Source organism: Corapipo altera, unplaced genomic scaffold (genome assembly GCF_003945725.1).
Source record: "Corapipo altera isolate COAL_440 unplaced genomic scaffold, ASM394572v1 1, whole genome shotgun sequence".
NCBI classification, from domain to species: Eukaryota; Metazoa; Chordata; class Aves; order Passeriformes; family Pipridae; genus Corapipo; species Corapipo altera.
The window spans coordinates 19,666,553-19,692,334 of record NW_020884873.1 but is presented as its reverse complement, the minus strand read 5'-3'; the positions used below and the strand labels follow the sequence as shown (position 1 = coordinate 19,692,334).

Below are 25,782 nucleotides of genomic sequence, written 5' to 3'. Positions count from 1 at the left end.
AGACTATTGGGGCTGAGTGCTTGGTGACTCTTGGTGATGTCATGCAACTATGAGGAATATATGCTTTAACCTAAACCTTATTTTCGTCTGCCGTTGTAGATTTTTCTTAGGTTATTGTAGTATGACAACTAGTTTTATACTCTGTCATTGACAGAGGGCAGTCAGGAAAAAGTTAAATTCATTTTTGTTGGACTTGCACACTGAAACCTTTGGTTGTGGTAGTGCAAGCAAAGACCTTAGTTCAATATACTGGTGAGCTTGAGCTTAACTTCTTTATCTTAAGTCTTTGTCTTAATGCACATCTCATGTACTCTTCTCATTTTTTACTTCATCTCAATGTTTAGAAACACTTTTTTTTTTGAGATACATTTTTATGTACTTGCTTTTGTGCTTAACATCGCTTTTTATATATGGTGTGAAACGTAACTTTTTAGTCTGAAAAAACTGGGCCAAGTAAGGAATATGGGACTGCTTCGAGGACTAATCGGAGCAGAAGATGGTGCACTGTAGTCTGCAAGGCCAGTCTAAAATAGTACCTTTATAGTAGTGCTCTGTGTGAGTAGAGCAGTCTTTGTAGGTAACTCTTAGGACTCTTGCACTTCTGCTAGATACTTTTGAGATTAAAATCTACAGTGTTATGTTTGTGTTCGAGGAGTTATCTGTAGATGATAATCTTGAGGTTAAAAATGCACCTTTGTCCAGAGGAGAGAGACCAAATTTCAAACTGGTACACAGGCATGGCAAGATTATCGTTAAGTCAGTGTGCAGTAACTGTATTGACATCTGTCTCTTCACTAGAAGTTAACTATGTAAAGACTGAGCAGTGTAATGGTGTTACTGTCTTGAATTTGTGGGCCACTGAAACTACATTTGTATTTTATTTTCTTATCTGGTAGATTTAATACACTTAAGCATCCAAATCTGTATCAGACAACTAAATATAAAGTGAATATGCAGTGCATGCTTTCACCCAACTTAGTATGCTCTGTTACTGAAATTTTAACAGGATATGTTGACTGTTATGTTGCAGCTGGGTTAGAATGTGGCTATTGCCCAAATCAATATTATGTCTATAAATAGGAGAATTATATGAAAGATGCAAGATGTTCACCTTTCCCAAAGGACTGAATATGCCTCTATAATGTGAGAGGCTGTAAAAAATCAGATCAGTATAACACAATAAAAAAATTTTTGCATTCAAACATCGGGATTAATGATTTTCAAATGTGTTGTTTCTTGTATGGGTTGAGTTTAATGCTATTTGTTATGTTTAGCCTTACCCAGAAGACCCAGCAGTGTACAAACCACTCTCCCAGGAAGAGCTGCAGAGGATAAAAAACGAAAAGAAACAGAAACAAAATGAGAGGAAACAGAAGATATCAGAGAATCGCAAACATTTGGCCAGTGTACGGGTTGTACAGAAGAACCTTGTCTTTGTGGTAGGGCTATCTCAGCGCCTAGCAGATCCAGAGGTAAATGGTTCACACTTACAAATCTTGCTCTTAACATACTGCCATGAAACATTAGAATACCCTTGTTCTGTCTCCCTGCAGGGTATAAAATGAAGCAGCATTGAAAAGGTTCACTGCTTGTGAGGCCCCCTCTTCTTAAGGAAGCTTATTCCTCTCTCTCCTCCAAAATAACTTCAAGTGTTTTTGTTTTAGGGAGTACAGATGCTCTGCAATTTTTTTTTTTTAAGGAAGTTGTTCTTTGTATTTTTGTAATAATGAGAGCTTGGTTTTAAGCTAGAAATGTGCTTAGAGGATGTTTTAGGTAATCATTTTCCTAGGTTGGATCTGCTGGCACTATACAGCTGTATTATGCATCACAATTTCTAAAACAGGAGCTTGGTTATGTTCCAAAGAACTGATATAAAGTATAACACAAACCTGTAGGGAGAGAAGAGAAAAGCTAATACTCGATATAATATGGAAGGAACATAAGAGTGATGTCCTTAGGAAGCTGAAATGAGAAAATTGAATAAGAGGAAGACCCAGGAAAGAGTTGGCTTACTACTCTGCATCATCAAAAATTTCAGAAAACTGATTGTGTTTAAAATGTTTATTTACTTCCATCATCAGTCAGCTGCAGGTGGCCAGTGGAATAAGTGCTAATGAGTAAAAGTATCTTGAATTAGAATATGGAGGAAATGTAATAGAGGATAAGATAGATATCTTCAAAATTACTGTGACAAGTTAAAGTCACATTATTGAACTAAATTGTCTAGGGAAAACTCAAACAGAAGTGACTGTTTGAGTACTCAGAGAATGGTCTGTAGTTTGGTAGACATATAAAGAACAAAAGTAAAAAACTGCTTTTAGCGAAGGGGAGGGAAAGGATAAGAAGGGAAGAGAAAAATCAAAGTTAAAATGATCTGATGTATACCACTTCAGTATATACTAAAATATAGCAGCAAGTATTTGCAAGCAGCTGTCAGCAGTGGCTTGGCACTATTTATTATTGAAAAATGCATTTGATTTCTTTGACCAGATAGAGGATTTGTAAGAGAAACAGTAGTAAATGCAGTTATTTTTTTTTTAAACCTCAGATAATTCCATACTGAGTACTTGAAGTAACTCAAAGTGGATTTATTGAGGGGGTGGGTGATGTTGGTAGCAGTATTCTCAATAACATACCAGAAGATAATGTGTACTTACTGAATATTGCATATAGCACCAAGATAACTTGATTTTCAAGAAACCTAGCCTGAGAGAGATGAGCTAAAAAAGTGTTCAGTATATTCAATTTTTCTATTTAAGCAGGCAAAAAACTCCTTTGTAAGTAAAGATTGTTTGGAAGGGGAGGTTGGCTACTATTTGCCATTTCTGGAAAGCAATCTGTGGATCCTCTTCTGTTAACTGGGTCTTAGAAAAATTGCAAAGGCTATGATGTCATATGTTGTTATCAGGAGTATAATCTGCAATATACTTGAGTAAAGCAGAAGTTTCTTTGGGATTGTCAGTCTTTTCTGGAATGATACCTGGAGGATGGATGTGGGATGTTTCAAGAGGGTGTAGACCAACTGAAGAGCAGTCAGAAGAGACCAGGGAATGAATGATTGTCTATACAACATGTCTTGTAGTTCTACAGGATGTTCCAACTGTGATGCTGTTAGTTCTTGAAGATGCTCCCTTTAAAAGGGAGAGGAGGTAGTTAGGTAAAGATGTTCTTGGATCAGGACAGTTTAACTGCACTATCCAGTGTTAATATGAGGATGGAGCTGAGGAAACAAATCTTAATTTATAACCTCTCAGCTAGAAATACCCTTCGCTTATCTAACTTCAGTCTGAGTAGTCAGTACTTTGGTACCTTCTTCCATCACAGGAATGGAAAAATACTTTTTGTATAAATGTGTCTGAGATATTGCCAGTTTGTTTCGCTGGCACACCAGGTGACCGTTATTCAGCAGAGTTGTTTAAGATGATGATGATATTCCTGCTTTGCACAGGATCCTTAAATGGTGTGTCATTACTAACTGATTCAGGGAAGGGCAAAACAGGAGTATTTTTTCTTCCTTTAGGGATGTGATATTCACTCATTTGTTTTGGCATGATGTTGATTCTGAAATGGTTTTTCTTGCCCTGGGAATTTTCCTGTATTGTCTTCCTGCACTTAGTCAGGTCTTTATACAATTTGAGACTATCTTGAGCTAGTTGGTTTACTCTTTTTCTCTTTGGAGTGGGGCAAGTAAGTCAGGATTCAGCATTTTGTACCTAGTAATTAATATAGCTGAATGAAAGGTTAACGTGATTAATTATTTTGAAACTGGAATAAATGTGATTCCCCCCTCCCCTCAAATTATAAAATAGATAAATATAGGAGTGTTTCATGCAGTATGGGATGTATCTTGCCAGGGTAGGGTTAGGGTAATTGGAGTACCAAAAGAGTTTTTTAAAATACAATATAAAATGTGGAATATCCATCATTAAAGTTCTGCAGTATCACCATACTCTGTATTGCAAGTAATCATGTTTTATGTAGGGGAAAAAAGAAATCTACATGCTCACCTCCTCTTTGTAGGAGAGATCTGGTTTTTTGCACAGTTTCACAGAAGATGGGTACATCTCTGTATGAATTTTAAGTATACCACTTTAAATTTCTTTTCTTGTAGGTGTTGAAACGACCAGAATATTTTGGGAAGTTTGGTAAAATACACAAAGTTGTCATTAATAACAGCACGTCATATGCAGGTTCACAGGTAAGTCAGAGACCCTTGTGATTTTTTTTTTTTTTTTAATTACTTTAGGAAATACATGTTGAGGAAAGTGAATCCAGGGCCCCCTATTTCTGATTAAGCAGTAGGTTAAAGACTGTTAAAAAAGCCCCAAACCAAACAACGTTGCAAGAATCGAATTACTTTAAGTTACTGAGGCATTGTCCAACAAGACTCTCAAAGTTAGATGCAATGTAGCAAGATTGAAAATTTGGAGATGGTGAAACCTTTTGAAGAAGCAGCAGTATGGCATTTATTCACTAAGCTGCATTTTGGGGATAAAATGCCTTTAAGTATTTTTAGAACTTTCAAGCAATATTTCAGTGTGTTTCTTTTCTCCATTCTTTATGCCTCACATATGAGTTTTTATGAATTCTACCTTTTTTGCCAGTTTCCTGTTAAAAACGTTGAGCCTTGAATATACCAGTTTATGAAATGAGCAGCTGAAAAGGCAACTAAATGATCAGATCTGTCTGGGGAAAGAAAAATAATAACTAGTGTATGTTTTCTTCCTAGGGTCCAAGTGCCAGTGCATATGTAACCTACATCCGGTCAGAAGATGCCCTCAGAGCCATACAGTGCGTCAATAATGTGGTGGTAGACGGCAGAACACTTAAGGTGGAAATATTTTTGCATTCTTATGTGTATGTTCTAGGACACTAATATCAGTGCACAGTATAAAATTTTATTTGCAAAGATATGCCTGTGTTGCTGAATAAGTGTACTGAATTTTGACCTCTTTTCCTAACACGAATCCCAACGTGGAAGTTCAGTGAGGTTCCAGCAGGCAATGTTTTGGTGTGTTAGCAGATAACTTCTTAAAACAAAAGTTTGAGACAGAGATGCACCACCTCTGCATTCTCGCAGTGGCTTTTTTGTTGTATAGACTGCTTTTACAAAGCGTTTCTGTAGTCCATATACCACACCTTCAAAAACTCCCTGGGAAATCAAAGTTTTGTCCTGTTGGTGTCTATGTAAACAGGTATTCAGGCTGACTTGGCCAAATTGGTGACTATAGAAAATCCAGTTAATATTAATTTCCTGACCCTGCTACTTATCTCCTTATGATTATGAATGGAAATACTTACTGAGCTCTTATTTTGGCATTTATTTAGATTGGATGAAAATAAAAATGCATACTAGTTATCTAATCCTCAAGTATATAGATTTCTTACAAATGGACTTCTTATTCCATCTCTGTCAAAAAATACATTAAGATGGAATTCCAAATCTTGGGGTGACAAATTTTTTTTTTTTTTTGGAATACAGCTTTTTTTTAATTTACATGGTAAAAGGCATTCTTAACCTCCAGTATTTAAGTAATGATTTTTTTTCCTTTAGGCATCGTTAGGTACAACAAAATATTGCAGTTATTTTCTAAAAAATATGCAGTGTCCAAAACCAGACTGCATGTATCTACATGAACTAGGCGATGAAGCAGCCAGTTTCACAAAAGAAGAAATGCAGGTAAGTCTAATGAATGGGAAACACATGAAACATGGCATGTATGTCTTACTATCAATGGTTTAATCTAATATGTGTAGTGTAACCATTTGCTGAATGTTATGGCAGAAATTAATTTTGAAATCCAAAAGGTGATTAACCAGCTGGATATTGGAAGAGAGCAGTTAGTTAAATTTTTTCGTTGCATGTTGCTTTTAAAGTCTGAAAAGTGCGGTGAGTATTCATGAGGCAAAAAGGTGGAGATAAAAATCTTAGCCAAGAATTCGAGTAACCTTGTGTTAGCTACTTGCCCTTTTTCACTCCAGTACAAGGTAACATGTTATTTCAGATCTTTGTGAAAGAAGTCAGTGCAGATCTGGGTTTTGCTGTAGCATTTGTGTGTGTGAACAGTTACAATGGATTGACTCTTGTACTGTGATGGACCACGCTCTCTGAATTTGGGTGTCCTTTTTACTCTGTGAAGTGTATAGAAACCATATGAAACATTGAGGGGTAACTATAATAACATCTAAATAATGATACTGGGATTCTTTTTATTATCACAACATCAAAATGCTTATTGTCTGGGGTAGGGAACCGAGTAAATGGATAGATTTACTGTCTCAAAAGCAGTGCATTCTGAGGCCTTTTGGGTCTGCCTCCATCTTTCTGTGGTAAAGCTTTTAAACTCAGTCTCAAGCTTGCCAGCCTTGCATTTGTGCTGTAATTTTTGCACATGGTCTGTCCATGAAGCAGGGAGTTCCCACCCCTAGTGCCAGCCTAAATGTTGTTCTAGTAGAATTTATTTGATGTGTTAGGCTGATGTAAGCCAGAGAACAAGGAAGAATGTTCATATCTGTTAAACACCTAGCAGTTATTTATGAGGACTTCAGCTACATTTTCATAAATTAAAAAACTACCTTACCAGTTCAGATGAATAGTCCCTATGGTATATATTTTGTTGCAGACAATTGCAATAGAAGGTAAAATTCAAGGACAAGTTGCAAATTAGGCCACCTTCCCTGTTTGTTTCCCTGTATTTCTCCCACCACCTAGACCTGTTATGTTATACATGACTGAGGGTGTTTTCCTGTCTAGGCTTTTTAGTTTTTTATAGAGCTGTCAGACATGAATTTGTTTAATCCACTTTGAACCTGATACTGTCAACCCTATAGACTTTTGTGGCAGCAAGCCCCAGTTCACCAGCTGTTTTGTAAAGTGCCTTCTTTTGCCCGTGTTAAACTGCTGTCCAGTTAGTTTTGTCAAGTTTCCCTTAATATTAACCTTGAATACTTACTGAAAGCAAAAGCCCTTATTCACTTGATTCATTGCCTTTGTGATGTGGCAAAACTTGATCTTATTTCCCTCAACTTTCTCTCCAAATCAGTCTCGGGGTTTGTAAACTTTTGTCAAACAGTTCCTCCATTTCTACAGTAATTTCTGTGACCCTTCTCTGTATCTTCTGTGTCCTCCTTGAGATGCAGAGCTCAGATGCACGATGTGGGGGAAACAAAATTTAATTTTTTAGTCCTCAGTGTTTTATATGTAGTGTGGTATGTGCTCTTTTCCATTTTGTTTTGGTTTTTTATTTTAAATTACCTTTCTAATGATGCCCAGTACATTTTTTGTGGCTAGTGCATAATCAACTAACAATTTCACAGATGTGTTCGCAGTAACCTCAGTATCTCTTCTTTGAGCTGTAACAGCCAGTTCACAGATCAGTAGAGGGCTAGTATGGTTTAGACTGCCTCTCCCTTCATGTGTTACCTGACACGTTTATAAAGGCAATTAAGTAATGCAAAAAATGATAAATATTAGGTGTACCAGTAGTGTGAGAACTTTGAAATCAAAACTGAAGAAATGATAGATAATAACTTGCATGTGTCAGACTTAAAATTCAGAAAACCTGACCATAAATCTTGGCACTTGTTTCCTTTGCTAAAGGACATCTTTTAGTATCTGGAAACTGTAGATAAAAGCTGTTGACAACTTCACTTTCACTGTTCTATTTTGCATTGATTGAACTCATAACAATACTTAACTTGCAAGTAATAATTCCTAGGTTTGAGTGTCATAACCTACAAAAAACATGAATGCTCATCTTGAATTTGTTTCAGATGTCACTTTAAATGTGGGCATAGATCTTCCTGGTTTTGTTTTATATATTTAGCCCCAGAATGTAATCTGCAAGGTAGACTGAAAAATACTCTCTTCCTTGCCAAATTCTAATATTCTAGAGTTGGATTGGACCTCCTCAATTTCTGAAAGCAAGAAACTGTTCTCAATTGATTCAAAGAATAATTCAATTTTTCAGTTATTAAAAAGAATGATTTATTAGTTATTGCTTAGAATATACTGTTTGTCATATCATAGTTAACACTCAGACCACCTCAGCTGTTTTATTAAACTGATAAAAAAATTCATTCTGTTTTGGAAGAAATTCTGGTTTAAGAGAACTCTTCATTCCTTCCCATCCTCTGAAAAGCTTGGTAGGGTTGATATATCAAATGCAGACTGCCTTGGAGATATAGCTGTTTGTGAATTTTAAGATATATTGTGAAGCTCTTAATTAGAACTGAGTATCAAGTTCTTATAAGGTTGTAGCTATTTTTCTTCTTTAGAAGTCTCAGAAATTATAAATTGGTAGGTACATCCGAGTGATTTCTAGGCAAACTTTAGATTTGTCGAGATCACATCTGTGCTGAGAATGAGAAGCACTGTTTTGAGTTTGACAGGAGTGATCTGTTGAGTTGTGAAAGCTAAATTATTAAGCTTTGGGATGTATATATGTATATTATATATAAAAATATTATAACTATAAAACCATATATTAAACCAGTATTTATTAATTGTGAGTTTCTATTTTCCTAGGCGGGTAAGCACCAGGAATATGAACAGAAACTACTGCAAGAATTATACAAACTAAACCCCAACTTTCTCCAGTTATCTACGGGTACAGTTGACAAGAACAAGAACAAAGTGACAGCACTGCAGAGGTATGATGCGTAAGTACTGATGATGGACTAACTGGCTATGCTTGCTTTCTGGTTATTTGAAAGAAAACTTTCGTATTCCTATTGCATCTCCTAAGTTGCCCGCTCTTTTTAGTACCTATTATGTGATAAACTCTGATACAGATTTTCTTTGTAGAGGGACATATTGTGGTTTAGGAATGGTATTCTCCAGTTTAGTGTTCCCACTGAAACTACTCCAAACCCATGCACCACTCTCACTTCCCCCTGTCCTCCTGCCCCCTCCCCTTTGGCAGGCTGGAGAGGAGAACTGGAGGCAGAAAAGGTGAAGATCACAGGTTGAGATGAGAACAATTTGCTGGAAACAGCAATGAAATAAGACAACCAACAGTAACAGCAACAATACTGATGAGAGGGTACAATCATAGAATCAACCGGGTTGGAAGAGACCTTCAAGATCATCAAGTCCAACCCTTGATCCAACACCACCGTGGTTACTAGACCATGGCACTAAGTGCCACATCCAGTCTCATCTCAAAAACCTCCAGGGATGGTGAAGCCACCACCTCCCTGGGTAGCCCATTCCAATGTCTGATTGCTCTCTCTGTAAAAAATGTCTTCCTAATATCCAACCTAAACCTTCCCTGGCAGAGCTTAAGACTGTCTTGTCTTAAGAAAGAGGCAAACAATTCACAAGTGATTGCTCACCCTGCAGAAAACCCCAAGAGTACTTGACCACTCCTGCCATGCAATGTGACCCAGAAGGGACTCCATCCCTATCTCTGGAAAATGAGGTGGTATAAAATAATCTCCAGGTCCTGACCATGCCCCCTCCTGGCTACTGCAAACATTAACTCTGTCCTGGCTGGAACCAGAACATGTGCACCACTTTGTTCTAATATAAAGTCAGTGTGAGGCTTCCTTAGGGAAGATGTGTTTCTGCTGTGTGCATTTGGATCAGTAGTTCAGAAAAAGATAATCTCATTCTGAAAAAAGATCTTGTGTTCTCTATTTGCAAAAGTGCATAATATTTGTGAAAGACCAGATGTCTTCTTTCTTGGTATGGTGTTGTTATGAACGCAGTCTGTACTTTCATAACTGGGACACCTTGTAGTCTTCATTTGTTTTATACGTCATGATTTGTAGTGCAGTCCATGTATTTTTTCACTATGTTTTAATTGCAGATATCACTTATTATGGCTTGGTAATATCATGTTCCATTGAAGTAGTTTGTTCAGTAAGTTATGAAAAGATTTCTGTCCATATGAGGATCTAGTCACACAAAGATAAATGAAAGTCTAAGATCACTAGACCTTAATTATTCATTCAAATGTCATATTTAAGGCAAAGAAATAAAAACTGTTGACAATTTCCTCTACTCCTTCTTGTACTGTTTTTATGGAGATGAAAATCAAAGGAGATGGGCAGAGTAGAATGAGAAAGTCAGATTGCACCTGATAGGCACCTTGGCCTTGTAATCAGAGTTTATGCTGTGTAGCAGTTTATTCACTGCTGATTTTTTCAGACACTAGTTTGCCAGTGCACAGCAGCCTAAGTAAGAAAATGGGTATTGGATCTAAAATGTTACCAGTGGAGCTTGAATAAGTTCTGAGAACTGGTATCCTAGATGGTGTGCTGGGAATATCATCTTTAAATTCTGAAGGAAGTGTCATATGCTCTTTGATTGCAAGTGGTCAGGACTTCCAGTTGGATCTTTTTTCTTAAGGACAATGCCACTTCGTATTTCTTGGACACTGGTTCTGTTGTGACTTGGAAGGTAAAGTGCAGCAAATAAAGCAAATACACTAGTTCTTGCATTTGGGTATTGATTATTTTATGCTCAAAGTCTGAAATAATTTTAATATGAAACCTCATTAGATCCCAGCAAAACAAATTATACCATCAAGGGAAGAATGCTCTATCTGGAGCTGAAGCAAACTTCTAATTGCTCTCCAAAGGCTTAAGAGTTGGAACTTGGCCAGTCTGTGGTGCTAACATTTAGCATTTAGGGAAAAAATGGCATGTTACTCTAAAGGCATCAAGTGGTCTGGAGTTAATTTCTCTTGTCACTGAGCAGCATCATCACAACATGGACTCTGTTCTTTGATAATGGCTAGACACCACGTTTAGGGTTGCAAAGTGAATTTCTTGCAGCTGGGATTTTGACATGTTTCTTCAAGTCCCATCCCATCAGTACAAAATGTAGCTTTTGAGCTGGTTGTTCTCTTTCACAGCTTTCTACCCTACTGGGTTCTTGTTTTTGTTTGATTCGTTGGTATGATATTAATATTTCTGGCAGTTTGTCAGAGTCTCTGACAAATCTGTGGTTGTTCTTATGTTTCTGGGGTACAGGATTTGATTCATTCTGGAATTGAACAGAAATTGAGTTCTAAGTAGCAGATGTTTAATTAGAAATATACAGTAGTGGAAAACAGCTTCTTAAATGCTGATAAGTTTTTCTGCAGTCATTTTCTATTTTGAAAGGTCCTGTTTGCAGACCTTTTCTTTCTGCTAAAGGCAACTGTTGAAATCACCCAGTGCCACTTTGTCTACGCTTCTCTTGATATGTCATGTGATAATCATAGTGACTGTGTTCTCTTTCAATTGTAGATATATTCTGCGTTTAAAACAGATCAAACTTTTTTTATTTTCCTGATGACATTTTCCTAAAGAACTGAAATTAAAACTTTCTTATGCCACAAGTCAAAGCACTTGTTAAGCACCTGCTGGTCTTTTAGAGAACAGCCCTTCAGAGGCATGTAGCTTTGAACTTAACCAAAACAAAAAAACCCACATGCACAAAACCTCATACCAAAACATAAATAGATTTGTTTCTTTGCCTTTCTCCTTGGATGCAAAACTGACTTCTAACTGACATTTTAAAGTTAGTTTTAGTATAGAGATGGCTATATGCATTTATGCACTGCACTGGACCTAAATTTGGATATTTAAAATAAATCTGTTAATGGATTGAAACTCTTGATATATCTAGATTACAGCTCACCTTTGTATGGGTGAGAATATTAAATTATTGACATTGCGCTTCTGATGTCTTCCTTCATTGATGTTCTATATCTGATCAACTAAGGTCCAAATGTGTACAAAGCCAAGATGAGATCTGTACCTCAGGTCAAGGCTCTCATCTGTGTACATATTTTATAGGTATATAAGAAAAGATGGACGCAGAACAGCAAATCTTACTGAGATTTGAGGGTCGCTACTACTACTAATTTTATCTGAATAGAAGTAGGAAACAGTTATGTTGCTCTAAGGAGCTACATGACTTTCCAGATTCTGATAGTGAAATTACTAAATTGACCCAAAGATGTGGAGTAAATATTGGACCATGTAATAAGAACATACTAATGAAGGGCAGCATTAGGAGGGGCATATATGTTATAAAAATTTTTTTTGTCCTTAGACAGCACTTGGACGCTAAAACCAGCTCCTAATTAAGCAAATGAAAAGCTAAAGTTAATATAAAAACTTAAGAACACAAAAGTAGATCTTTTACAATAAAATTGCAGGGTTAGCAGATAACACTATATTTGAATGCATTCAGTTATGGATTATATTCCATCTTACTTCAATTTGTATGGAATATAACAATTTTCAGCAAAACTTGGGCTTGGAGTCCTCTCTTGAACTTCTTTCAGTTCTGATGTGCACTCTGAAATGAACTTTATTTTTACTTTATAAAAAGAATGTAATTATGGCTTTAAGCTGGAAATGAAGGGAACAGTGAATGAATGAACACTGTGGTGGTCTGACTGGTCTCATGGTCTGTTAGGAAAGCTGTGGGGTCTTGTGTAGATGTAAAACATAAACTTCATCTGTTGTGGCCAGGCTTGATAGGGCCTGGAATATAAAATGTATCCAAAAAGAAAGATTTAGCTCGTGACTTACAGAACTTAAAAATACTTCAGGGCTAAAGCAAGTAATTCCAAATGAAGTATGCAGAGGTCTGGACACTTGAACTGTTGATGGCTTTTTTTTAATTTTTATTTTAATATTTTTCCTCTCCTCCAAATGGACAAGTTTGGACTTCAATGTTGGCAGAGCAGCTACCTATTCAGCAAAGAAAGCAGAATTCCCTCTGGTTTTCTCTGTACCCTACCTATCCCAGTAATTATTTTTTTTAAATTTAAAATCTGAGAAATAATATCCAGATAAATCTATTCTTACAGATTGTCTGGCACAAGGATTTATTTCCCCAGTGTTTACAATTTTTGAAACACTTTCTTCATAACTTGAACTCTTTTTTTTTTTTTTTTATTTTTTTATTTTACTCTTGCCTTTTTCCAGACCCAACAATAATAACAAAGATGCCTGGCCATCATTACAGAGTTCAAGTAAATCAGCCAACGGTTTAACAGTGGAACACAGGAAAACGCCTCCCATATTAGAAAATGGCACAGACCCAGAACACATCACTCCAGATGGTGCAGACTCAGATTTCGGGTAATTGTGCTGCCTTTTATACTTCAGATAGCTTGCTTTCTCTCTCACTGATTGGTGTGGAGGGAATGATTCTTCAGTCTCGCTCTGGTTGGAGACTGGATTCAAATCCTGATCAGGTCACAAAAAGCTGTGCTTAGCATAGCCCATGTCAAAAAGACTGATTGGCAGGTTGTGCAGGAGAACCCTAAAATGAAGTTAGTAAGTGATGTTGCAGGTGAGGGCTGAGTGGAATGGAATAACTAGGGGTTCAACAGATTGTACAGCTGCATGGTCCCATCAGAGCTGACCCCTTCATTTTTTTCTATACAGAAGCTTCCACAAAAGTAACACACTATTCACTGTACATCAGGAGGCTTGTCACTTAGAAAAGCTTCAGTAGAGGGAAGTTAAATGTTAGGGCTGAATATCTGTCATATCCTTCCAGTGATGTGTTCCAGAAACACAACTGCAGAGGTAAGGGTTCCCCAATTACCACTCAGTTATAGAACAACAGGGCAGCAAATTCAACTGAGGCTGCTTTGTGTAGAGGAAGTAATTCATCTGCTTGCAGTAAGCTCTTACTGCCAGCCAACATTTTTTTCTTCTTTGGTGCCCTCCTTGAATAGAACTAGTGTCCTCTTCCATCTTAAGCAGCACTTGCAGTTCCAGTCTTAGTCTGTAGTCGTGCTATTTTGTTTTTTATGGACCCTTGAGGTAATACGGATTAGGCTCATTCAGAGGTTGGATGGGAAAGCAACAAGGTAAACCCTAATATTTCAAGGGATGGTGTTTCTGATTAGGTAGCCAGTCTTCATTTTAAATCAATGTTGAACCAATCCATTAACATTGAGAGTGTTGTTGAAAGTGGTACCTTCTTGTTAGGCTTAATGGTAGTTCCGTTGAGGAGTGATCAGAGAGCCTGTGGTTGCATCTCAGTGATGTACAGCTTCTTTTATTCCTGAAAATAATGTATTAACTGTAAGTAAAATTATTGTAGCAGGTTTCCTGAGGTCTGGAAGCCTGTCTTGCAACTAAAGACTCCTTAGGCAGGTTCAAGTATAATAAACACTTCCACCATTTAGATTGTCATTAAAAGTTGTCTCACCACATAGCTTTTGAAACTGCAGCATTGTGACTTTGCTAGGTGTAGGAAAAGAATTTGACTGGAATATCAGCTCTACCATCAGAATTTATTGTGTAATGAAGAGTCTACAGCAAACGTTTTTGTTTTATTCAGAAATTACCAACCAGCAGTTTGTTTCAAATAGAAGAACTTTATTCATGCTGTTGGATCACTGAATAGAAAGTATTTGTAAATCTTCACTGGAGAAATGCTTGTTTGCAAGTATATTCTTTGGATTTTTCTTTTATAGTCATAAATACTCCAGCTTCATTTGTCTGTTAGAGGTAGACTCAATCAGTCTTCTTCGCAAAAAAAAATTGTGGGTAGATTACTCTTACACAGTTTGTTTAGAATGAAGTGTTAGTTCTGCTGGCTTTCAGCTAGTCATTTTGGGATGAGGGGAACAAATATGAGGGGAAGCAATCTTATGAATTGTTGGCCTTACTATATGGCTGTATGCAGTAGCTGAACTTCGCAGCAGTACGGGGAAAACCAGATGTATGTAAAATCTGAAGTCTGCACCCAGTTAAGAAAAATTCTTACATATATTTGTCTTGTACTAACACATCATGACTGCAATTTGACTTGTATCCCGTTGTGGCCTCTTAATGGAACTGAAATTAATGTTCTTCTGGTCCTTGTTTATAGGATCTGCATATTGGTCTGCACAGCCTGATGCTTGTGCATCATCTCTTATGGGTAGATAAAAATGAGAGTACCTTGAAGTTGTAAAGCAAAGATTTTAGTGTGAACTTGAACTAATACCATTTCATTAGTGTGCTATTTAGCATAAATAAAGCAATTCACAGATACCCGTCAGTATCTTGAATCCTGAGATGTGCCATATCAACCAAGTCATGGTAATCTGCAGTGAATAGCTTTCTGAGGTTGTTTTCTCCTGTATCTTATATTCTCTTTACTTTGGGCAAGTTCTCTTTTCCATTCTGTCATCTCAAAACTCAGTTTTCTTACCTTGGAACTAATTTCTGCTAGTCAAAAGCTTAAAGGCTGTTGTCACCAGGACTAGTTAATTTAATGTTTTATCTCTCCCCAGATTTATTTAGGACTTGCATGGGAACTGAAAACTTGCATATTTGGAAAATAAATCTTCCCAAGTTTTTCTCCAATAGTATCATAGATGGAACGGACTATTACAAAATAACTGCCACAGCAGTAGAGTCCTGGGTTTTTGTATGGCATAGAGTTGCTATGAACATGTTCAGAACTTTTCTTTTGTTCCTTTAAGCTGTCAACAAGCAGAGTGGAGAGTGGTGGAAAGAAGTATTACAGTATATGACAAATGATTGAAATGCTTATGATTAAAAAAGCAGTCTCATAAAAAATAAGTGGACTCTTTTCCTTCTTAATTCCTACTTATTAATTTTGCTGTGTTTTTGTTTTAAGGCTTGTCTTCGACTGTGAAAGCAAATGTTGATATTAGCGTTAAATACTTGAGTGTCTTATTGTCTTTTTTCCCCTCCCACTTTTGCAGCCCTATCGATAAACCTTCAGATTCCCTCAGTATAGGAAATGGTGACAGCTCTCAGCAGGTAAGACATAAAGATAAATGCTGTGAAAGTAACAATTGGGGTTGAGGACTTGGTGCAATTTGTAGCTGGAGAACCAAGTACTTTCTGAAGTATATCATAATTTTAAACAAAATTTAAAAATACAATTGCAAAATTGATTTTTGTTTGACCTTGTGCTGAGCTATATAGCTAACCTAATTGTGGCCAAAAACTTTGAGGAAATTTTTCATCTGAATTAGTGAAGAATATTTTATATATAATACTCATCCTAATTGCTTGTCTTCCTCTCTTGCCTGTAGATAACAAACAGTGACACACCTTCACCACCTCCTGGTTTAACAAAACCCAATCCAGTTATACCCATCAGTTCATCTAATCACAGTGCACGGTCTCCTTTTGAAGGGGCTGTAACAGAATCACAGTCACTCTTCTCTGACAACTTCCGGCACCCTAATCCCATCCCTAGTGGGCTTCCTCCATTCCCCAGCTCTCCACAGACTTCAAGTGACTGGCCCACAGCACCAGAACCACAGAGCCTCTTCACATCAGGTAGGTACACAGGTTATATGGCTGGGTATTGCTTGCTTTTGCAGCTGAGGTTTAAAACTGTGCAGAACCTAAAACTCTGGGACTTGCTCCATACTGTGTTTTCACCCTTCACAAATGGTTAAAATTTGCCACTTAACTACAAGTGAATTGCACTGACCTAAGGGTTGCTTCTAAAAGAATCTTTACAGACCTTTCAGGCTGTATGGCTAAATTACTAGGCTGCTTATTTTAGTTTTTTTTAGCAACGCACCTGTCTAAATAATAGGATGTGACATGTATGCTTTAGTATTTAATGTTAAAGGTTTTTGTTGAGAGTTAAGAAAATACAGGGTTTCAGTATATATCAGTCTGGTAATCTGTAATTCTGATACCAGAAGCTGTTCTGTAGAATTCAGAATTTTCTTTAGTATCCTGTGTAGTTACCTCAAGGTGCCTAATCTTTATCTTTCTGAAGTGATATTCTATAAATTCAAAAAAGATAAAAATGTGGTTAATTGCATCAACTGAAAAATACCTGTATTTTCCAGGTACTTTGCTATGAAATACCACATCATATGAATGAAACATGGTTTTAGGTGTATTTATATAGTCTTGGGAATGGTTACCAGTATTTAAGAGCTTACAAATTATATATCTGAGGAAATTGTTAGAAAATTAAATGAAACATTATCAGTAAAAAATAGAATGTAAATGTTACCTTATGACAGAGTTGGTTTACTTAGTGATTAGTCATCTTTTGATGTTTATCTTGCTTCTGGATGTCATAATTTGTTTGTAAGCAATATTATTTTTTTATTATCTGTTTGTAAGCAATATTATTACCAAGGGAATTACTTGCTGCTAAAGTACTTTATGTACCAATTTTGTGAGGATTAAGTAGCAGTGAGAGACAATTTGCAGGTAGTAGAGATCATAATTAATATTAAATGATGGTTGCTATTTAAATAAGGATGCAGAGGACAAGTTTTTGTCGATCAAGCAACTCTTTATTGTCATGGATTTTAGAGTAAAAATAGAAGTGTAAATTTCTTTTCTAAGAGAGGATACTGAACCTACTTAAAGCAGTAGACCAGGTCCCTACCAGCAGAGGGAGTTAATGTTGCGAGTGATACTACCCTTGTACTTAACTTGCATGACCACAGTTTTGAGGAAAAATACTGTGAAAGTAGACCCAACATTCACTGAACCTGAGTAAGAAAATTAACAGTATCAGGAAATGAAGTATTAATTGAAAATGCAGGCAATTTCTGATAACCCTTTTTTTTTTTGCAACACTCTCAAAATATTTAACAATATCTTGTAATGCAGTTCCTTTTTTTTGTTTTATCAATATCTCTGCTCAAGAATTTGGCTTGTTTTCTTCATAATGATAGAGAGTAGGGAATTTTTTGTGGATTGGTTTTGGTTTGGTTTGGTTTTTTAAACCACTGTTCAGAGATTCCTTCTTTTGAGGAGGAACGTCTCCTGCCCACCTTTCTTGCTCAGCTTTCATACTGAAAGCAAAATACTTAACTGAATAACAACCTTATTTAAACTCTGCTTGTTCACACTTTCATGAATTAATATGGGTGTAAAGAAGATTCTAAGTGAGTGTATATTGGTGTCTTTCTATTTGGTTTTATTACTGAAAATAGCTATTTGATAAGGTTTTTCTGTAGTTCAGGAACAGAGCATTTCTGCAGTAAAAATACTATTTGCTAGTTCTAACACTTTACCTTTAGTAGAAATCTATGACAGTTTGATCTGAAAATGGCATTCTAAGCTGATGAATAAGGTGTCTTTGGGGAATGTATAAAGAAATGTATAATGAAAGATAACAGACCACAGTCAGATACACAGACTAAAATTTTTATATGGATAAATAGTTACTAATTCTTGTTCTAAATCCTGTTCCTTTCCTCTCTGACAGAAACTATACCAGTATCCTCCTCCACAGACTGGCAAGCAGCTTTTGGGTTTGGTTCCTCCAAACAGCAAGAGGACGACTTAGGGTTTGACCCCTTTGACATCACCCGCAAAGCCTTAGCAGACCTGATTGAGAAGGAACTGTCAGTCCAAGACCAACCTTCCCTTTCGCCCACATCTCTTCAGAACCCTACCCCACACACTACAACTGCCAAAGGGCCAGGCTCTGGATTCCTGCATCCTGCTGCACCCACAAATGCCAACTCTCTCAGTAGCACCTTTCCAGTCATGCCACAGAGGTTCCCACAGTTTCAGCAACATCGAGCAGTTTACAACTCCTTCAGTTTTCCAGGCCAAGCAGCTCGCTATCCTTGGATGGCCTTCCCACGCAATAGCATCATGCACTTGAACCACACAGCAAATCCCACCTCAAATAGTAATTTCTTGGACTTGAATCTCCCACCACAACACAGCACAGGTCTGGGAGGGATCCCTATATCAGGTAGGTGAATTGAGACAGCCATAAATATGACTTAATTCATGCTCTCAGCTTCTCTGAGCCAGGACAGAAAAAGAGTGTAGCCAGCTACAATCGGTAGAGTGATATCTCTTTACGATCATTCTAGGTTTATGAACAGAGGGAAGAATATTGTTTTAAAATAGACCCTTTCCATTAAAAAAAAAAAAAGGTAACTGGATATTTAGCCTTGTAATATTGAGCTTTATAAGGAAGGTGGAGTATTCTGTGCCCGCTTAATTTTGTGCCAAAGCAGATTGGTATTTTGGTTCTTCAGTCTTGCCAGACTGGCTTTCCTTAAGAATAGGCCCTGGAATCGCATTGTGACTTTCCTGTTGACATGCAGGTGCTAACCAGAGTTCTTAAAGTCGTGCAAAAAATTGCAGTGATGGTAATTTGTGCCAGATGTCTTGGCTGGGTTGTTCCCTCTTGTGCATAACCAAATGTGCACAATAAAACATTCAGTGCTGTTCATTTCTGTACTTCAGATGGCCTTAATATTACACTAATCTTCCACTGAATAGATGCTTGCAATGTGTGTAAGAGGATTCATTCTGATTGTGAGGGTTGTGATGTTGGAGAAAAATAAATGTGCAGTCAGGCCAGTTCAGGCTGCCCTGAATGGATTAATAGGCTCTTGCATCAAATGTTACAACTAAGGAGCTAATTGTAACAATAATTGTCTTGATTAAAAATTCACTTCTGGAGTTTGAAGTCATTCCATGTTTCCGATTTAGCTTGGTCTACACAGATTCTCTTTTTGTAACAGGGGAAGAAATTGTATTAAATGTATAATGAACTGCATGTAGAAAGTCTCTGTTAGCTCTTTGTAGTCTTGAGATGGAGAAAACTGTTTCTTGAGATGTTGCCAGCATTATTTTCTTTTCTGGGTTTTAGAAGTACTAGCTATACTATAAGAAAGCGACCTAGAAAAAGTCATTGTGTGTTTTTGATGCTCTAGTACAAGGCTAATTTTGACTATTACTTTCCTGTACTTTGTCCTCTTTGAGGGCTTGTTGTAGCTACATGACTGCTGTAGGGTCTTCAGGCTGATTCAAAGTATAAAAATGGTCTGGACTACAAATGCAAGTAGTTCAAAACTCTTTATACTGGCAAGGACAAAGTTTTAAACCTAAAATGACTGATACTGGTTGCGCTAAAAAAAAAAGTTGTTCTTGGCATGGAGTAAAACCTGCAGCATCCATAGCTGCAATGTGTAATGTTGCTCACTTTCCCCTAAACTACATAGAACTTCCAGAAGCACAGCAAGACATTGTTTCAACTCTGCCACTCTGTTCTAAACACTTACAGTTTGAGGGACCAGTAACAAGACTATCTTATGGACTAAGGGGACCAGAAAAATCCTTTAGTGTTGAAAAAATCTGTTCATAGTACAGATTGATTCTAGGTTTGCAAAAATATTGCATTACTTTAATGGCAATTGACAGTTTGAAAGTAGACCTTTTTGTATTTGTGGAAGACTTGTAGATCTTCTTGTACAACTTCTGAAGAGCAAGTTGTGTGGTGTTGATTGATGTACAGCCCAGGCTGTGTACTTCCCCATATGTTTTAAGGCAATAGAATAGATTTTTAATTATGTTGGTTTTTGTATGCAACTGCTAGAACCAATTGATCTCAAAATATTTTTGGCAAATACAGTGCTAAAAGCAAAGTAAACATCTGCTTTAGTTTCTATGGCAAGTTCCTTTGACTTGGTTTTAATCTCTTGCTATAGAAAACATTGTTAGTTGCCTGGCTGACAATTATATAGCAGCAGTTGCTGCAGTGCAAACACTTCTCAGGTGATCTACATGTCAGCTTTGATATATCTTGAAAAAAAGAGTCATTTGTACAAACTTAGATTACTCCTTTTTCTTTTCCTGCTGCCAAAAATCAGCTGAACTCTCGTAGTTCTGGTTTTGTTTGCTGGGTTATGGATTTGTATTATTCAGTGCCTAGGGCTTTCTTTACTGACCTATCTGCTTGAGACATACAAATAATTCAAAAGTCAGGAGATGACCTCATACCTCATTTTTGTGTACTGACTTAATAGTTTTCAATTTATTGATTATTCTGTCTTTTCTAATCTGTATCTAGTGTACAGGTCTCTCAACAAATTGATTTTGTATTCCTTTCGAAAAAATAATTCCTGTTCTTTGTTTGTTTTTAATCTTATCAGTATCAAGTATATAATTACAGAATTTTCCTGGTTTCCTCATCTGATTTACAAGTACAGGTGTCTGATGGGGTTGGAAGTATGAAAGTTTATTACAGTGCTTTATAACTAACTCTAGCTGACCTGCTAGAAAGGCAGTGCATATCATAATAGCTATTTAGCAGTATGGAGCAATTAGTTGTAGCACACCTGAAGCTCATTTTTCTTGGCTCTTTTGTTAGTCCATGTTTTAGTAAGTGTCATCAATTTGGCCATTTCAGATGTAACAGCAAAAAAACCCAAGAAATACATGTGTATGACATGTTGAATGTAATTTGCTGAAGTTACCTTTTGTTTATTTGAGAATCAGAGCTGTGCTGTATTCATAACCTCACAGCTCCAGGTAGGGCTGTTTTGTGATGTGTACCAAATTTAAATGGAAGGACACAGGCACTACCTACATTCTTTTTATTTTTTTTAAGCTAATTTAAAAATAATTTTCATGTGGAGTTTAGTTGCATATTTCTCAGAAGTAGTATTTATTAACTAATTCTGTCATTTCCAATGAAATGACCCAATTGACTTCATAGTTTTATTATACATATACTTCAAATGTGTTACATTCATCAGGCATACGTTTGTCTCCACCCTATATTTAAATGAACTCTTTGATTGATTGATTCCCAGAGTAGCATTTTTTTTTCCTCTCCCTACAGTATGATTTTGCAAACTGTAGCAGATGTTACATGTTGTCATTTTCAGGGACAGTTGAGGCTTATTGCTGCTCTGTGGTGTGGGACTGATTAGATGATTTACTGTGTAATTATAACTGTGCTTCAGGAGAAAAGTTCAGTGACTTCTTCATGGGCAGTGTGTTTCTTGCTGGAAGAAATCTTACCCTAGATCGTATGCAAGCTATCCTAAGAATATGGACAGCCGCTATTCTTTGTTCCACAGATAATGCCAAAGGAAAGATTGATTCACTGACAGCAGTGTGGGTGGGTGTGTGCCTTTATTTTTATGTTACTGTAGGATAACAGGAAACTCTTTGTAATTCTATCACTAACACACTATCATCTTTGCTACCCTACTGCCTGGTGGGGTGTTCAAAAATAATAGGTATAATATGAGATCATAAAGTAGGTTTCAGATTAACAGTGTGTTTTGAGGCAGGTGCTTATAAAATGAGATGTATGCCTATTAATGTGAAAATAGAAATATATATTTTTATTTCTGGAGTTTACTGAGTGGTTGGTAGTCATTGATTTTGTTACATAGCAAATGCATAGGACCAAATTCACAGAGTTAAAAGTATTAGGAAAAAGTTGTCCACCTTTCCCATAAGTTCTTGCAGGATGAAGTGCTTCACATTTTGAAACACTGGCTATTGTTTCATTTACTACTTTCATAGTTATCCTGAACATAATTCCAAATGAGCAAAAACTTAACTGTAGGCACTTATATATTCAATAATAATTGAGACAGTTTGAGCTCTTCCAAGACTAATGTTACGCAGTAATGTGTATCTATTCTTCCCAAATAAATCATTGAAACCACTGAGTTGGAAGGGACCACAAGTTCATCAAGTCCAATTTCTGACTCCACACAGGGCAGCTTAAAAATTAAACCATATGTCTTGAAGCATTGTCCAAATGCTTTTTTTTAACAAAGGCAATTTATATATATCATACATACATTAGAAATCTAAATAGAGGAAATAGTCGAGTGAACACAGAGACAGATAGGAAGCATAAAGAATTAAACCCTGTCTAGGATAGGGGAAGAAAAAAGTTTTACCCATCGTCCTTGAAGATAACCACTGTAAAATTTGTCATGATATTTTAGCCATGAAGCTGACTGATGTGGAGATTGCAGTAGGTTTCTGTGAGCTGTTCCTGAAACTTCAGAACAAGGGGCTTGAATATAATAAGTCCATGTAGTAGAATATAATGATGAATCAAAATTTTATTCTCTCAAGAACTTTTAGTTTTGGTGTTGTGGCTTATATCTGTTGAACATGTACAGCCTAATTGATGGTATTACATGTATTTAAAGATGAGATGATAAACGGTTAGCCAGCTCTATTAATTTTGGGTGCCACCCAGCAGTGTTTGTGGTAGTGGTGTTGCATTCCTTATCAAGATACTGATTAGCATGCACGTTTTCAAGTCATGCCTGCATTTAGGTTTTTGTGAAGCAATGGCTGGTAGCAGAGAGGACAAAGCAATGAAGGTTTTATTAAGCAAGTCTAACTTCTTCCCACTTATTTTACGTCCTAAGCTCTTCTATTCCTAGAAAATCTATGGTGTTGCATCTCCTGCTTTAAATCTTCTGGCCTCTATGCCTCCAGCAATTGAATGTAAACACCAAATCCTTTCTTGCCTAGTGATACCTTTTGGACAACATTTTAGTAATACAAGGGAAGATCCCTATATGTTGGCTATGGTCATATTATTTCAGGACTTTATTTAGAGCACAAGAAAGGATGAGGTGGCAGAATTAGTGTTAACATGCTTTCCCTGTAATACTAAGAGTATTGTCTGACTTCGTATTTTCTCATAATGTAACTGCATTTCTATTTGAGGCATGCGTTTCTTATTTGGTTTGGTCTTTTTGACTTTGTCTTCTCTCTCTGGGTTGATTCCATCTCCTGAACAAAAAAAAAAAAAAAAAACACCCAAAAAACCACAAAAAAAAATCCCCCAAACACCCCATGCCTTGGTTTTGTGCAAGACTGGGGAAACAAAAAGGAATTTGTGGCATAGCAGCTGACATTTTTCTGTGGTCTCAGGATATGATACGGAATTCTGTGCATGTTCTGCTACTGTGCCTTTTTAAAAGAGAGTTTGGTCCATGTAGTATGGCTGTTGAATTTAGCATATTGTAAAAATTAAATATCTCCAAATGCTGTGTACAAAATGCATCTAATCCCATACCCTAGCAACAATCAATGTGCCTTAAACATTGCTGCCTCACATCCCTTTATTTGGATACCATGGTCAAAAGAGCATTCTCCTACACTTTTCCTCTTGACCTGACAATATATGAAAGGTATAATGCCTGTTTTAAGTATTGATTGCCTTACTCTTAACAGTAAGAGATGCATTAGTCCATTAATTTTCTGTCCTAATTCTTTAAAGAAGACTGCTTGCTCACTGGGGGGGGTTTCCTTGACATTTGGCTTTCTGCCAGCAGCTGGGCAGAAAGCATGGCAGTTGAATGTAGTCTTCTGTGCCCCCAGGTTAGCTCTATGGCTGCCTATAGCTGAAGTCTTTCCTGATTAGGTATGAGTACTGAAAATAGGAAATCTGGACAAAATCTTGGCTGATACAATAGTTGCAGGTGCCATGCATGGGACCTCCAAAGGCTTGTATCTTTTCCAGAGTGCAGAGCACTCCCCTCAGAAGTGGATATGTTGCCCTGATAACAGGGTCACTCCTCATTTGAAACCTCTTTGAAAATGTAAAATGAAAAGTACCTTTGGTAAACAACCCTCAGCTGCTTCCATTATTGCTATTACTGATCCTTGTGTATCCTGTTTTCTTCAACAAAGATGACCGTTGTTAGTGCAGCCTTTGCCATTGAATATTTTGTTCTTATCAGTCTTTATATTCACTGCACCCCGTATTTTCCATGGAGGTTCTTAGACTTCCACCTTTCTTCTTTAGGAGACACTTTGTGTCTGTGTGTAGCTCCACCCTGAAATTTATTCTTCTTTTGTTTCCCATCATAACTAATTTTCTATTTCACTGGTGAAGAGGGAGTGTTTGGCACAATATGGAACTAATTCAATTTGAAAATAAAGTTCTGGCTTGCTTGTTTGTTTCTTTGGAGAAGTTTGGTGGGTTTTTTATACACCCATGGTGGGGATGCTAGGTTTGAAATAAATAGAAGTGAGATTTCAGATTAATTTTCAAAATACTAAATCAGTATCAAGATTAAAATCTGCTATGTATATTTCTTTTCTTACCTCTGGTGTCTTGGCCATTAACTCCTATACACTTTCTACTTTTGCTGGTAAGACCTGGCTTCCTTAGTGTAATCTTCTCATGATCTCTGTGAGAACTTCATCTGCAGCACCTGTCCTTTAAGTTCTGCTACTCCTCCATCTGTTCCCAAATCTCATCTCACACACCCACCCTTCTGTTCCAGAGCCTTTTCAGTGCTAATACTGCAACTGTTTTCTAGACCCTGTGTAATTTTTTTCCTATGATTGTATAGGTGATACTGTTTCAAGTAAGGCTTGATACATAAATATCTGTGTCCTCATCTCTGGAGCTTGGTTTTAAGCTCTTACAGATTTTTTTAAATATTTGATTGCAAGAGTATTAGTCATGGCAGTGAAAGACGGACATCCTGCTTTTGGGAGTAGTGAGATGATTTTTAAATGTGTAATTTTATTTTGGAAGAAGAAAATGTGAACAAAAAGAAAAAAAGTGAGAAAAAAATCCTCCAACCTCTCGCTGCAATGTATCAGAGGAATGACTAATCTCATTAACACTACTAGATTTGAAATAAATGCGGAGTTGGCTGAAATAAGTGGCTTGAGTAGCTGACCCAGTTTGCATCAGTCCTGACAGCTTTTTTAGCAGTTCTTCCCAGAAACAGAGAGAAACAAGCAGGTGGGAGATATTTCATATCAAATTTTCTGGCTGTTTGTGTCTGTAGTAATGTCACCAGAGGAGCTTCAGCTGCATTAAATGTTGGGCCTTTGCCTCTGTTTTAGAGATGGAAGACTGCATTTATTGCTTATAGAACCTCTTCAAGGACTGGTACACCAAAATTTAGGAAGGTTACTTCCTTTCACAGTTAGCCCATAAGATCTTGGGATGGCTCTGCAGCAGCATACGAGGCGGCTCTGTTGTCTGGTGTAGCATCTCCCTTCTCCAACAGGCAGATCCTTAGCCTTGGGGTGCTGTGTTCTCTTAGATGCTTT

General features: G+C 36.9%; 1 protein-coding gene across 7 annotated transcripts in view; it reads left to right on the top strand.

Annotated features, from left to right (window-relative positions):
* CNOT4 (CCR4-NOT transcription complex subunit 4) overlaps window positions 1–25,782 on the top strand; it is an 82,687-nt gene that overhangs the window by 45,529 nt on the left and 11,376 nt on the right. For 2 of the 7 annotated variants that reach the window (XM_027662295.1, XM_027662259.1), the window contains exons 3-11: window positions 1,275–1,472; window positions 4,112–4,198; window positions 4,730–4,831; window positions 5,555–5,680; window positions 8,528–8,661; window positions 12,934–13,089; window positions 15,684–15,741; window positions 16,020–16,269; window positions 18,179–18,676. In XM_027662295.1, the coding sequence (XP_027518096.1) occupies window positions 1,275–1,472; window positions 4,112–4,198; window positions 4,730–4,831; window positions 5,555–5,680; window positions 8,528–8,661; window positions 12,934–13,089; window positions 15,684–15,741; window positions 16,020–16,269; window positions 18,179–18,676 (1,609 nt within the window). The remainder of the gene's footprint in view (window positions 1–1,274; window positions 1,473–4,111; window positions 4,199–4,729; window positions 4,832–5,554; window positions 5,681–8,527; window positions 8,662–12,933; window positions 13,090–15,683; window positions 15,742–16,019; window positions 16,270–18,178; window positions 18,677–25,782) is intronic. The other 5 variants (XM_027662310.1, XM_027662286.1, XM_027662303.1 and 2 more) reach the window with 3 other exon arrangements.